Below are 15,473 nucleotides of genomic sequence, written 5' to 3' on the forward strand. Positions count from 1 at the left end.
CAGGAGTAATCCAACCCACTGGAGTCATTCATTATTCATGCCAATAACAGCATACAACAAATGAGCATCTGTCAATACATGCATCATCGGGGCAAAGCCATCCTACGGAGTCCAACTTCAAAGAACTGTTGTGTTCCCTCTTGAAACAGGGACCTTTTCAGTTAAAGCGGTATCCTTTTCTCCATTCCATGTTTTAAAAAAGATATTAGCACTAACCCTTGACTTGTGGTTGTGTGGATCTTTAATAAAATGTTGGCAGATTGGGATAGGCTTGCGAGCCGCCACCGCCGGTCAGCTCCCACTGTTTTTAAGCTGCGGCCTGGACCCAGGCCATATGGCCAGGCTCACGTGACTTGACTATTGAATCAGCGTAGCAGTAGCAACCCTCCCCCTGTTCCCAACCCCCACTGTGCTGAGCTTTACTCTGGGAGCAGAAAAACAGTACTGGGTGAAAGCAAACACAACCCAGTCGCTGAAATGTTTACATTTTGACATAGGCATTTGGGACAATGGGAAATGTCATTGTATATCTCCACCACAGCCATGGAGCAGTACTTTTGAATAATCTCCTAATGAATTTAGAAATAGCCTAAATGTAGCAGCAGAAAGAGTGTGTGTCTGTGTGTGTCTGTCTGTCTGGTTGCTACTGGTCACAGTGGTAACAGTTGCAAAGGCACTCTGTAACCTCAGGTGTGAGATGAGTTTAACAATAGTAATCAATGATATTTGGAACAAGAAAACAAAGTTAGGTCTAGCCTATAAACTAATCTATTATTTACCCCTATTTGTACCACCCCTGACCATGCTAAATAATCACTTGAAGATAGGAGGTCCTTGCAAGTTGAGTAAAAATCTATTCTCCGTTCACATAACCACATGATGGAACAGCCTGAAATAGATTTAGCCTAAGCACCACATTTATGAGTTCCACCAGGGCTAACACTAAGTTTCCAGGATCTCAACCTATATAAAGAAACACAAGATGTTGGGCCAACACTATAGGGCTCCCAAGAGGAACAAACAGACATGCTGAGTTATATTTCGCTCACCGTCATTACAGTTTAACAATGCAGGGTCATTGTTCTTCAAATAGCTGTACTTCTTGTTTTGTGTCTACTTTCCAACCCATGTTTAACTAGCAAAATTACACAACTGATAAGGCAACTGTATTCGTCTTCACTAGGTTCAACTGTTGTCAAGATATGCCATCCACTCATTAGTCAAGATTGCTTTTAAAGATCAGTGTCTGGTTGAACAAGAAAGGGGAAAACGTTTAGATGTTGTTGAGGATGACATGTTGGCTCTAATTTACACATCACTCGGGTATATTGTTACACAGTAATAATCATGTACTCTACCATGTCCAAGGACTAGAAGGACAGTAAATCCTCACTTGGAAACACCGGACCTCAAGGGAGCCAAACAAGTGACACACTCAAGAGCTTAGATAATATCTGGATTTACCATTCTGCAGACCAGCTAATAATAGAATACCATTGTGCCCATTGTGTGTGGAACGCTGCACCCACCTCACGGAACATCTAAACATAGAAACCTATCCAGGTTACGACTGACAAAGATTAGAGCAATGCAGGAAAGCCTGTTCAAATTTGTACGAATGTTAGTTTGTATTTTGTTTCACATAGTACAGTTTTATAAACAAATTCAGTCACACTTTCTTGCAGCACACAAAGAGGATCTTGTAAGTCTCAAACCCAAGAGTGGTTTTTATTTTTATTTATTTAACTAGGAAAGTCGGTTAAAACACATTCTTATTTACTGGTTACAGCAGTCGTGCTCTGGGTGTGGGGTAAGATTTGAGGCTCACACTACCTCTCATATGACTATGCATTGTATACATTCTACTCTCGATGTAAGGGCCTGAGACTGCTATGAATGGGTGCACTCAACCAAAGTATGCATCATCTGCACCTAAACAGTTTGCACTCCAATGTGCATTTACCTGGAGTCAATGGCAAGTTTATAAATTGCCTGACTGGGCAGATGAGACAGTGGATTGCGCAGTCAGATGGAACCACCCGTTGTATAAAGAAAATCCCAATAAAGGTTACATTTTGTAAACTGGGATGTTCTATATGAATTCAATCACTTTTTGACAGCACCCCTTATGATTTGAACGAAACCTTCCATTCACATTTTCCCACGGTAGAAGTGGTCAAAAAGTGACTTTTTGGACATGAATGACAAAACATTCAGGCGATAGAGGCGCTCGAAATTGACCCATGTTGCATAATTTACCATGAGACATCCATATCTTTATCACTGAAAAATATCAACAATTGAGTTTGATATTATTTCAAAGCTTACCGATTTGTCAAACTATTGTTACATTTATTTTCATACATTTTTCAAAAAAATTGTCTTATTTGCTTTTTTACCTTTAAAACTAGAATCTGTAGTTGAAACGATAACAAAGCGGACACCCTGTCTCTGTTTTGGTGAAAAGCTAACAGATGGGCATGGAGAAATGATAGACAGAGATATGGATTCAAGGACTGACTATCCATGATATTGTGGCCTCCCGGGTGGCGCAGTGGTTAAGGGTGCTGTACTGCCAGTTGTACCACCAGGCTCTGTCGTAACCAGCCGCGACCGGGAGGTCCGTGGGGCGACGCACAACTGGCCTAGCACCGTCCGGGTTAGGGAGGGCTTGGCAGGTAGGGATATCCTTGACTCATCGCGCACCAGGGACCACGCATGCAGTGCACGCTAAGGGTTGAATGCACTCTGTGTTAAGAAGCATTGTGGCTTTGTTGGGTTGTGTATCGGAGGATGCATGACTTTCAACCTTTTGTCTCTCCCGAGCCCGTACGGGAGTTGTAGCGATGAGACAAGATAGTAGCTACTAACAATTCGATACCACGAAATTGGGGAGAAAAAAGGGGTCAAATTCAACAACAATAAATCCATAATAAAATGATAGTTTGATCACGACACGCAGGTTGTAGTATCAAAAGCTCTGAACCAATTATATTAATTTGGGGAAAGGTCGAAAAGCATTAAACATTGATGGCAATTTAGCTAGCTTGATTGGTGTTGCTAGCCAATTTGTTCTAGGATATAGACATTGAGTTGTTATTTTACCTGAAATGCACTCCGACAATTAATCCATAAAACGGTCAGCCGAATCGTTTCTAGTCATCTCTCCTATTTCCAGGATTTTTCTTCTTTGGACTTTATATGGCGATTGGCATCTAACTTCCATAGTATTACCACGACGACGACCGACCTCAGTTTGTCTTTCAATCACCCACGTGGGTATAACCAATGAGGAGATGGCACGTGGGTATATAAACCAACAAGGAGATGGGAGAGACAGGACTTGCACCACGTTCAGCGTCACAAATAGAACTGACTTCTATTTTAGCGCTTGGCAACGCAGACGCTCGTTGGCGCCCGCGAGCAGTGTGGGTGCATTGATTGAATAACATGTATGTGTACATTTATTATGCGACGCGAGCGGTGTGGTCAGCATGTAATGATGAATTATGACTTTCCATAAGTGAAATAGGCTATTCTCAATGGGCACAAACAGTTTAAATTTTTAGGTGCTTTTTTTCTCCCCAATTGGTAGTTACACTCTTGTCCCGTCGCTGCAACTCCCCTACAGACTCGGGAGAGGCTATGATCGAGAGCCATACTTCCTCCAAAACATGACCCTGCCAAGGCGCACTGCTAACTTAACCGGAAACCAGCCGCACCAGTGTCTTGGAGGAAACACCATCCAACAGCAGACCGAAGTCAGCTTGCAGGCACCGGCCCACCACAAGGTGTCACTAGAGAGCGATGGGACAAGGAAATCCTGCCCAGCCAAATCCTCCCCTAACCTGGGCCATTTGTGCACCACCCTATGGGACTCCCAGTCACGGCCGGTTGTGTGACAGCCTGGGATCAAACCTGGGGCTGTAGTGACCCCTCAAGCACTGTCTTAGACCACGGTGCCACTCGGGAGGCAGGTTTTTTATTTTGTCCATACACAAAAAGGCAATGGTCAAAAACATTATCACCATGTTATCAACAATGTTGTGTATGGACAGAATACACTTAGTTTTTGTCAGACAACCACAAACCTTTAAATTGGGATTTTACTTGTGTGTGGTCCATTGAAGTTTTTCTGGCTAAATAAGGTGTAGTAGCCTAACTGGCAGTTAACCTCATATGCATACTGCATAATTTTAAACCATTCTTTAATTTCTGAAATGTCATGAGGTATGATAAGGAAAGCAGAACCTGATAGCTAGACATTCAGAGAACACATGGAATTTCTGAACTACATTAGCATGAGCAACAATAGTGGTATCGGTGGTTCACCTTCAAAATAAAAGTCTGCCATTGAAACTGATGCAAACAGATGAAACTAGAGAAAATAAAGTCCCACAATAAGCGCTACGACACTAATATTTGTGCATACTCTTTAGAATTGTAATCTGTGGGTGTCACAGAGTAGGCTGGAACCCCATTTCATGAACCCAGGATCCATAGGTAAGGCTGTACATGTTCAATAAACAGATAGTAGGTTGACTGGTGAGATTGGAGTGGATTTTTCCTTCCAAACCACTCATTCCTTTAAATTTACAGTTTTCAAAAAACAAATCTGTGAAAACAATATTTTTGTGAACAAATGTCTAACTTTGGCATTATAGTAAGGTTGGTAGCAATAATGAAAATCATTAGTGGAAATCTGTGGCATCTCAAGTCGTTTATAAAATCCATAATGCAATGCTCTCTATGGGCTGACTGTCTGGCTAGATAGCTAACTAGCAAACGTAGCTACACACAATTAATACCAAAGAAATATCAGCATGTAAAGAAGCTAGTTCGCTGTAAAATTGCCTAAACAAACTGCACTATCAATTTAGGAGTCTACAATCTTAACCTGCAGATCGATGTGCCTCACAGAGTGGAGTTTGACATTCGCAACGGCAGATATACTTTGAGATGGGAAACGTTGCCCATGCTACGTCAATGGGCCGTGAGGTGCATTCTGGGCGATTCTGGGACAAGAAGCGCTCTCAGTCAAGGAATGAATGAGTCTATAGGCGGTAAAAACTCAAAAACTTAACATTAGCACGAATTTCATCAACAAGAAGTACAACACTACACATCTTTTCCGAGATATGAGATAATTAACTTGCTATCTGTAGTATCGTATAGCTTTGGAATCCAAACATTACAGCAGGTAGCCTAGTGATTAGAGCATTGGACCAGTAACTGAAAGGTTGCAAGATCGAATCCCTGAGCTGACAAGGTAAAAAAAAATCTGTATTTCTTCCCCTGAACAAGGCGGTTAACCCACTCTCGTCATTGTAAATAAGAATTTGTTCTTAACCAACTTGCCTGGTTAAATATTTAAAAAAATATGTATGCCCCCAGTGCAATTCTGAAGTCTAAACATCCGCAGTGCAATTTCAACTGATTTTTACTTTTGTGTCAAATGAACTAGTTATTGTATTTTGTTGAATTTATATAACACTCCATCTTTGTTTAGCAGTATCTAGTACAATGATTCCACAATGTTTATCGGTTTTCATCAGTTTCAATTGTGGTCTTTTATTTTGAAGGCAAACCTACGATTCCACTATTGTTAATCACCCTAATGTTGCATACAACACTCTGGTCAAGGAAGCCCATAATTGGCCAAGATGTGGGGTATTCAAACAATCCTGTCCTGTATTATTACCCTGGATTGGAAGACTGGGTTTACTGAAAGTCATTAATGCAGCCAGGGATTAATTGAAAAGTGAAGGCTACAAGCGCGGCAGGTAGTTTAGCGGTTAAGCGCGTTGGGACAGTAACCGAAACGTTGCTGGTTCGAATCCTGACATGACTAGGTCTAAAATCTGTCGACATTGCCTTGGTACTTAACCCTAATTGCTCCCATAAATCTGCTAAATGACAAAAATATACAGTATTTACAGAACCTGCTATTGTTTACACTGTATGCCACTGTTGCCAGCAACATGTTGATTGTCAGTGTGCTAAAAACCTACTCAGATTTTGTGTGGAGATCCTGCCTTTGTCTCAATATAATAGAGAACTAGATGCTATAGGCTGAGGAACTAGATAAAACATAGCCTAAGGAGAGAGGGCACATTCTAAACAATTCTGTCTTGTCTAATCAAAATATTAATCATAACATCAAAGGAACATGTAGTCTGTTAAAATAACTCACCGGCATCATATTGGCTCCGTATCGCATGCAACGTCGGCTATTGCTATCTTCGATTCGAGGATATCAAATCCCTCACGTATTCGATAACCCAACAGATCAGTGACATAAGATCAAGTTTATTCCTTTTTTCTGTCGCCCCCGTGTATTATACGCACGAGTGCCTCTCTAATTTACATTCTCCTGTTACACAATTATTGATGTCTTCTTTACTGGAGACCTGTTGCAGGGGTATTGTAACAATGCCCTTCTCAATGACAACGATCTATCTATCCCTTGAAATAATTTCTCAGGATTAGTCCGGTGGCCACCTGATCGAAATGGCCATTTGGCCCAACAAAGGTTTTGTACAAATGTGCAGCCGTGAATAATAGAACGGCAGAAATAGTCCACTGTTAAATCCAATTTTCAATCCATATTTAATCTATCTATTAAAGACTAACATTTTTAGACGAATGTGTATCTTTACGGGCATTTGCCCACTAGGAAAGCTATCAATTGAATTAACAAACGACTGCAACCCAACCCAAACTCGAGTGACGCGATCTGCGAATATAATAGTGCTGCGTTCATAACCAAGAGGGAAGGTGGTAATCATCAGTTGTGAAGCGGTAAATAGGAGTTGTGTGCGTTCACATGCGTTCAACTCGTTGAGAAATTAAAACTAGAGCTATCATGCACATTGGACTACAAAAAATATATGAACAGATTCGTTTTTATGAATACTAATTTGTTGTTGCATGTAACTGCCGAACATGCTATTATAGTGGCCCGGTCTTATTAAACTATCCGTAACATTGTAAACTTACAGTCAAATGAGTATGAAATGTTACGTTTGGTATATATGGTTATGTAAGACTTTTTGGGCGACCAAATTCCGATTTTTCACGTGGCAAATACTGTGAAATGTTTACTTACAAGCCCTTAACTCTTATTTTTCTTAAAACTGCATTGTTGGTTAAGAAAATATTCACTAAATATATATATATATTTTAAAGTAACACAATAAAATAACAATAACGAGGCGATATATACAGCGTCAATGTGCGGGGGTGACTATGCATAGATAATAAACAGCGAGTAGCAGCAGCGTAAAAAGAAAAAGGGGTGTCAATACAAATAGTCTCGGTAGCATTTGATTAGCTGTTAAGGAGTCTTATGGCTTGGGAGTAGAAGCTTCCAAAGAGCCTTTTGGACCTAGACTTGGCGCTCCGGTACCGCTAGCCGTGCGGTAGCAGAGAGAACAGTCTATGACTAGGGGGGCTGGAGTCATTGGCAATTATTAGGGCCTTCTTCTGACACCGCCTGGTATAAAGGTCCTGGATGGCAGGAAGCTTGGCCCCAGTGATGTACTGGTTTTGTACGCACTACCCTCTGTAGCACCTAGCGGTCTGATGCCAAGCAGTTGGCATAACAAACTGTGATGCAACCATGTTCTTGATGGTGCAGATGTCAAACTTTTTGAGAATCTGAGGACCCATGCCAGATCTTTTCAGTCTCCTGAGGGGGAATAGGCATTGTCGTGCCCTCTTCATGACTGTCTTGGTGTGTTTGGACCATGATAGTTTGTTGGTGATGTGGACTCCAAGTAACTTGAAGCTCTCGACCTTGCTCCACTACAGCCCAATCGATGAGAATGGGGGCGTGCTCGGCCTTCCTTTTCCTGTAATCCACAGTCGTCTCCTTTGTCTTGATAACGTTGAAGAGATTGTTGTCCTGGCACCATACTGCCAGGTCTCTGACCTCCTCCTTATAGGCTATCTAATAGTTGTCGGTGATCAGGCCTACCACCGTTGTGTTGTCAGAAAACGTAATGATGGTGCTCGTGTCGTGCTTGGCTACGCAGTCGTGGGTGAACAGGGAGTACAGGAGGGGACTAAGCACGCACTCCTGAGGGGCCCCTGTGTTGAGGATCAGCATGGCAGATGTGTTGTTGCCTACCCGTACCACCAGGGATGTCCCGTCAGAAAGTCCAGGATCCAATTGCAGTGGGAGGTGTTTAGTCTCAGGGTCCTTAGCTTAGTGATGAACTTTGAGGGCACTATGGTGTTGAATGCTGAGCTGTAGTCAATGAACAGAATTTTCACATAGGTGTTCCTTTTTTTCAAGTGGGAAAGGGCAGTGTGGAGTGCAGTAGAGATTGCGTCATCTGTGGATCTGTTGGATTTCTGAAAACTTTTGGTATTGTGCAAGTTTGAAACTGGGAATTTTTTTTTACCAAAAAAGGAACATAATGGCAAGGATAAAGGAGAACAAAAATAGGGAAACAGAGAGGAAAATAGGGGAGACTAGACCCACTCCAAATTGGAGTGGGTCTAGGGTTTCTGTGATGATGGCATTGATGTGAGCCATGACCAGCCTTTCAAAGTGCAACAGGTTGGTAGTCATTTGGGCAGGTTACCTTGGTGTTCTTGGGCACAGGGACTATGGTGGTCTGCTTGAAACATGTAGGTGTTACAGACTGGGTCAGGGACAGGTTGAAAATGTCAGTGATTGCATTTTTGGTCAACACATGCTCTGAGTACACATCCACGTAATATGAGTTATAGATCTGTCATTCTCATTGAAAGCAAGTCTAAGAAGAGGTAGATGGGTTTTAAGTGCGCTATTTCGATGCTTCCCGTTCATAATTTTTTTGTATCATTTACTTTCAGTTTTTATACACCAGCTTCAAAAAGCTGAAAATACTATATTTGGGGTTTTTGAAAATATATTTCAGTGGTTTAGATGTCAAAATGATTCTCTACATTGCTTGTTTTGTCACAAACTGAAATTAGAAGAACTATTAGAATTTTAGCATCCAGGTAAAGGCGGAGCGATTTCTGCATATTGCACCTTTAAGGCAAAAACTAAAGTAGGGTGGATGGGTAGGCGTATACCGAGAAAGTCTCGCAACCGTTCAAATATCATCACGGAAAACTTTAACATTTGAACTAATTAGCAACTTTGCAACAACTTTTTAGCTACTTAGCATGTTAGCTAACCCTTTAACCTAACTCGTAACCTTTTAACCTCTAGCCTAGCTAACGTTAGCCACCTAGCTAATGTTAGCATTAGCCACATCGGCCACCTAGCTAAGGTTATCAACAACAAATCAGAATTCCTAACATATATGTTTTGTGAAACGTAACATATCATATGAATTGTAATTTGTAATATATCATACGAAATTGATGATGGACATCCACAAATGAATAGATTACATACTAAACGTAACATATAATAATTGGAATGTTCCGGATTTACATGTACTACCCCTGAGTGCAGGTTGGTTATAGAGGTCCTTTTCCTTTGTCAACAACATCAGAGTTGAGCATGTTAATTTTTTATTTTATTTAACTAGGCATGTGATAGAAGTGGGTGCTTATGCCGCGTTCACATGCTAGTCGGAACTAGAAAACACGGACATTTCCGAGTTGCTAATTCGATGAAAGCAGCATATGTATAACTACAACCAGTTAGCAAATCGTAAATTTCAGCGTTTCCTAGTTCCGACTAGAATATGAGAGGCATAAGCATCCACCCACCCATTGGCGATGATAAACGAGTTTCCCAGTAATTACCAGTTGGAGGGCAGTTCAAATGGATTCATCCAATCATATGTTAAATACCAATTTCCCACAAAGTTGTGACCGCAGCTTAATCCCACCTGGCAACAATAAACTCCTCCTTGTTTCACCGTGCTGGGATGTGGCTTCTACCACCCCCCTGACAGCATGTTGAAAAGAGGGATGTCCACAGTAGCATCGAAATCCAGGTACAATGTAATGTAGTTTAGGGAGGTTCAATCAAAAAGGCTGGTCTGAATGCTTGCTTTAACTTAATACAGTTAGCACAATATAATTTACTTAGTTTCCTATTATACATGCACAGTGGGAATGTATATGCTAGAGGTTACAAACGTTATCAGCATAGAGCCCCAGTGGTGTCATAATACCCACAAAAGCTAGAGGTGAAACAGGGAAATGGTTCAACCATTGATTTTTTCCATAGGGGATTTTAGAGAAACTTAAAATAAGTGCTGTGTTTCGTGTAGGCTTACCCTGGCGTGTCGTTTTGATAACCATGGAAATGTCTCTCAGACAAGGTGATTTTTATGGATATGACTCACGCTGTGGTACTCTATAGTGTCATATCTCTCCCCTCGCTTAATGTCACGCGGCATTCGTGTGCTAGTTGGAACTAGGAAACTCTGAAATGGTTGGACTGGTTGGGCACGGCACGTATATACAGTACCAGTCAAAAGCACGTATATACAGTATATACAGTACCAGTCAAAAGCACGTATATACAGTACCAGTCAAAAGCACGTATATACAGTACCAGTCAAAAGTTTGGACACCTACTCATTCCATGGGTTCTCTTTATTTTTACTATTTTCTACATTGTAGAATAAGTGAACATCAAAACTATGAAATAACACATATGGAATCATGTAGTAAACAAAACAAAAAGTAAAAAATCAACATATTTTATATTTGAGATTATTCAAAGTAGCCACCCTTTGCCTTGATAACAAGCTTACCCATGTTCTCTTACTTGATGTCATCCACATCGTCTCGTTCATTTACAGTACACTGAACAGAAATATAAAACGCAACAACTTCAAAGATTTGAGTTCAAATCAAATTTTATTTGTCACATGCACAGAATGCAATAGGTGTAGGTAGACCTTACAGTGAAAAGCATTTGTAATGTAGTGAAGCCGTCTCTATAGCAAAGCAAAGGTCTCTCATAATCATGTGAAACGTCAATTGCTATGGAAATGCTGTGTAATGATGCAACTATGCTGGTGATACGATATAGATTACAATTATTATCCTGAATATTAAGGCAATACTCACTTCATGTTACACACATACACTCAGCCACAGAAATTGGCCCGGGTTATTATTTATTCAGACATCACACATTATATATTCTTACTCTTATCCAGAATTCATACACACTCTCACATCCAATATCACAACTACTACACACATAATATCTTGACTTAATTTTCTAACATCTGTGGCATTGGCTCACAGGCAAGGGAATAAAAATATATATATAGCTAGAACCTGTTTCTTGAATTCTAAACATCTGACATTTGAAATATCATACCTCTAATGGCAGTAACTTTACAAGCACTAATTATGGTAAATGTAGACTGAGAATAGTATCTAGTTATGGTAAGGTGTGAAATAAGTATAGCCAGTTATAATTGTAAGGGCTTAGCACATAAGAAAAAAGATCAGTCTTTACATAGCTAAAAGAAAAGGAATATAACATACTGTTTACATGAAACTCACTCTACATACTTAGATGAAGTTGCGTGGAAAAAGGAACAGGGTGGTGAACATTTTCTGTCATGGACAAAGGAGCTCAAAAGGTGTGATATTAATTAACAGAAATGTTGATCCGAATGTGCAAATAGTCAGGAATGATTCGCAAGGAAGGTGGATCCTTTTGAAAATTAAAGTGGATGAAAAATAGATTTGGCTCATTAATCTATATGGTCCAAATCAGGATGATCTATAATTCTTTGAAAATATTTACACCAAATCATTACGGTGGGAGACTCAATGGACCGTAAAGGAAATCACTGTACTAACTATCATCACCGTGCCCTCAAGGATATCACAAATATTATGGACACATTAGAAAGAGGGGATATTTGGAAACTAAGAAACCCTTACTTACCTAATGAGATACACATGGAGGAGACTTAATCAAGCTAGTCATCTTGACTACGTTCTTGTCTCTTTCGATTTTGCATCAATCAAACATTAAATTAGTATTGATAGGAGAGAGAATCGGATCATCATCTAATTGGCCTACACATAACTCTTACAATTTCCACGTGGATGGGGATATTGGAAATTTAATCAAAGTCTACTGGAGGACAATATGTTCTTAACTAAGACAAAATAATTTCTAACTGAATTTTTCCCAGTACAGTAGAGATTCAGCAAATCCACTTATTGTTTGGGATACCTTTAAAATTTACCTTCAGGAGGTCATTCCATTCAATATTCATCAATAATAAAAAAGCAGTTTCTGTCTAAAGAGACGAGACTAACAAGGGAAATACATTAACTAATAGTACAGGTACTGTAGATAGCAATAGAAATGATACTACAGCCAATTTAACAGGTGGAAATATTTGTATGACCATAACAAGATTCAACAACTGAGACAAACTGGACAAATTCCACAGACATGTGACTAACAGAAATTGAATAATATGTCCCGGCTCAGTCCGATGATGCTGTGACCCTCCACCTCCAAAATCGATTCCACTCCAGAGTACAGGCCTCGGTGTAGCACTAATTTCTTCGACGAAAAACTGCGACTCGTCAGTGAAGAGCACTTTTTGCCAGTCCTGTCTGTTCCTGCGACGGCGGGTTTGTGCCCATACGCGACGTTGTTGCCGGTTATGTCTGGTGAGCACCTGCCTACAACAGGCCTACAATCCCTCAGCCCAGCCTCTCTCAGCCTATTGCGGACAGTCTGAGCACTGATGGAGTGATTGTGTGTTCCTGGTGTAACTCGGACAGTTGTTGTTGCCATCCTGTACCTGTCCCGCAGGTGTGATATTCGGATGTACCGATCCTGTGCAGGTGGTGTTATACTTAGTCTGCCACTGCGAGGACAATCAGCTGTCCGTCCTGTCTCCCTGTAGCGCCGTCTCACAGTACGGACATTGCAATTTATTGTCCTGGCCACATCTGCAGTACTCATGCCTCCTTGCAGCATGCCTAAGGCACGTTCACGTAGATGAGTAGGGACCCTGGGCATCTTTCCTTTGGTGTTTTTTAGAGTCAGTAGAAAGGCCTCTTTTAATATTCTAAGTGTTCATAACTGTTACCTTAATTGCCTACCATCTGTAAGCTGTTAGTGTCTTAACGACCGTTCCACAGGTGCATGTTGTTTATGGTTCATTGAACAAGCATGGGAAAGTGTTTAAACCTTTTACAATGAAGATCTGTGAAGTTATTTGGATTTTTACAAATTATCTTTGAAAGACAGTGTCCTGAAAAACGAACTTCTCTTTTTTTGTTGAGTTATATACACATACAGTGGGGCAACAAAGTATTTAGTCAGCCACCAATTGTGCAAGTTCTCCCACTTAAAAATATGAGAGGCCTGTACCTGTATTAATGGCACCTGTTTGAACTGTCCACAACCTCAAACAGTCACACTCCAAACTCCACTAGGGCCAAGACCAAAGAGCCGTCAAAGGACACCAGAAACAAAATTGTAGACCTGCACCAGGCTGGGAAGACTGAATCTGCAATAGGTAAGCAGCTTGGTTTGAAGAAATCAACTGTGGGAGCAATTATTAGGAAATGGAAGACATACAAGACCACTGATAATCTCCCTCGATCTGGGGCTCCACGCAAGTTCTCACCCCATGGGGTCAAAATGATCACAAGAACGGTGAGCAAAAATCCCAGAACCACACGGGGGGACCTAGTGAATGACCTGCAGAGAGCTGGAACCAAAGTAACAAAGCCTACCATCAGAAACACACACCGCCAGGGACTCAAATCCTGCAGTGCCAGACGTGTCCCCCTGCTTAAGCCCGTACATGTCCAGGCCCATCTGAAGTTTGCTAGAGAGCATTTGGATGATCCAGAAGAAGATTGGGAGAATGTCATATGGTCAGATGAAACCAAAATATAACGTTTTGGTAAAAACTCAACTCGTCGTGTTTGGAGGACAAAGAATGCTGAGTTGCATCTAAAGAACACCATACCCACTGTGAAGCATGGGGGTGGAAACATCATGCTTTGGGGGTGTTTTTCTGCAAAGGGACCAGGACGTGATCCGTGTAAATGGAAGAATGAATGGGGCCATGTATCGTGAGATTTTGAGTGAAAACCTCCTTCCATCAGCAAGGGCATTGAAGATTAAACGTTGCTGGGTCTTTCAGCATGACAATGATCCCAAACACACCACCCGGGCAACGAAGGAGTGGCTTCGTAAGAAGCATTTCAAGGTCCTGGAGTGGCCTAGCCAGTCTCCAGATCTCAACCCCATAGAAAATCTTGGGAGGGAGTTGAAAGTCCGTGTTGCCCAGCAACAACCCCAAAACATCACTGCTCTAGAGGAGATCTGCATGGAGGAATGGGCCAAAATACCAGCAACAGTGTGTGAAAACCTTGTGAAGACTTACAGAAAACGTTTGACCTCTGTCATTGCCAACAAAGGGTATTTAACAAAGTATTGAGAAACTTTTGTTATTGACCAAATACTTATTTTCCACCATCAATTGCAAATAAATTCATAAAAAATCCTACAATGTGATTTTCTGGATTTTTTTTCTCATCGTGTCTGTCATAGTTGAAGTGTACCTATGATGAAAATTACAGGCCTCGCTCATCTTTTTGACTAAATACTTTTTTGCCCCACTGTATATACAAACACACACAAAGCTCTTATTAGCTTGTTTTAACTATTCCTATAGAAATGGTAGTCTGTCAGGTACTCAGCAGGAAGGTCTGATTTCACTATTATTAAAACAAGACCCAGGTGGCAAAAATAAAGATCCAGTCCATCTATAGAAACTGGAGGCCTCTTACACATCAATGTTGTGATGCAAAAATACTAGCGAAATGTATAGCACTCAGAATTGAAAAAGATTTTTACCAGGTATTGTTCATTGCTGATCAGGCAGTTTTTTTTTTACATTGACAATACATTGGAGATAATATACAACAACTACTAGAAATAATAGAACATGAAACATCTAAGAAGCCAGGCAAGGTATTTATAGCAGATTTTGAAAAGGCCTTTGATAAAGTAAGACTGGATTGTATTTATAAATGCCTGGATTTTTAAAATTCAGATGAGTCTCTTGTAAGATGGGTAAAAGTAGTGTATAGCAGCTACTTCTCAAAGTTTTGAATTGTCAAGAGGAGTTAAACTAGGGTGTCCGCTGTCACCATATGTATTCGTTATGGCCATTTAAAATGCAAGCTATTAAAATCAGATCAAATAACAGAGGATTAGAAATAAGAATGAAAAACAAAAGAGTCCATGTATGCCGATGACTCAAGTTTTATATTAAGTCCGCAAGCTAGATCCCTGCAATGACTCATTGAAGATCTAGATAAGTTTTAGTCCAGATAAGTTAAGTGTACAATAAATTCAAATCATTTGAGCAAAAAAAAATATTTTGCTTTATCTGAGATGCTAAACCAGGCAAGATAAAGCGTGCCTATCTATATAATAAATATGAACTGGGTGGGTAGAGATGATTAAATATAAAAGCACTAAACCACAATCTAAAAGCTTC

At 40.6% G+C, this 15,473-nt stretch overlaps 1 protein-coding gene across 2 annotated transcripts in view; it reads right to left on the reverse strand.

Annotated features, from left to right (window-relative positions):
• Positions 1-6,825, reverse strand: part of LOC109890487 (apoptosis-stimulating of p53 protein 2) — a 43,484-nt gene extending 36,659 nt beyond the window's left edge. Inside the window, exon 1 of one of the 2 annotated variants that reach the window (XM_020482427.2) lies at positions 6,194-6,825. In XM_020482427.2, coding sequence (XP_020338016.1) covers positions 6,194-6,220 — 27 coding nt within the window. In that variant the 5' untranslated portion in view covers positions 6,221-6,825. The remainder of the gene's footprint in view (positions 1-6,193) is intronic. The other variant, XM_031828118.1, reaches the window with a different exon arrangement.
• Positions 6,826-15,473: the final 8,648 nt, after the last annotated feature.

Source organism: Oncorhynchus kisutch, linkage group LG1, assembly GCF_002021735.2.
Source record: "Oncorhynchus kisutch isolate 150728-3 linkage group LG1, Okis_V2, whole genome shotgun sequence".
NCBI lineage: Eukaryota > Metazoa > Chordata > Actinopteri > Salmoniformes > Salmonidae > Oncorhynchus > Oncorhynchus kisutch.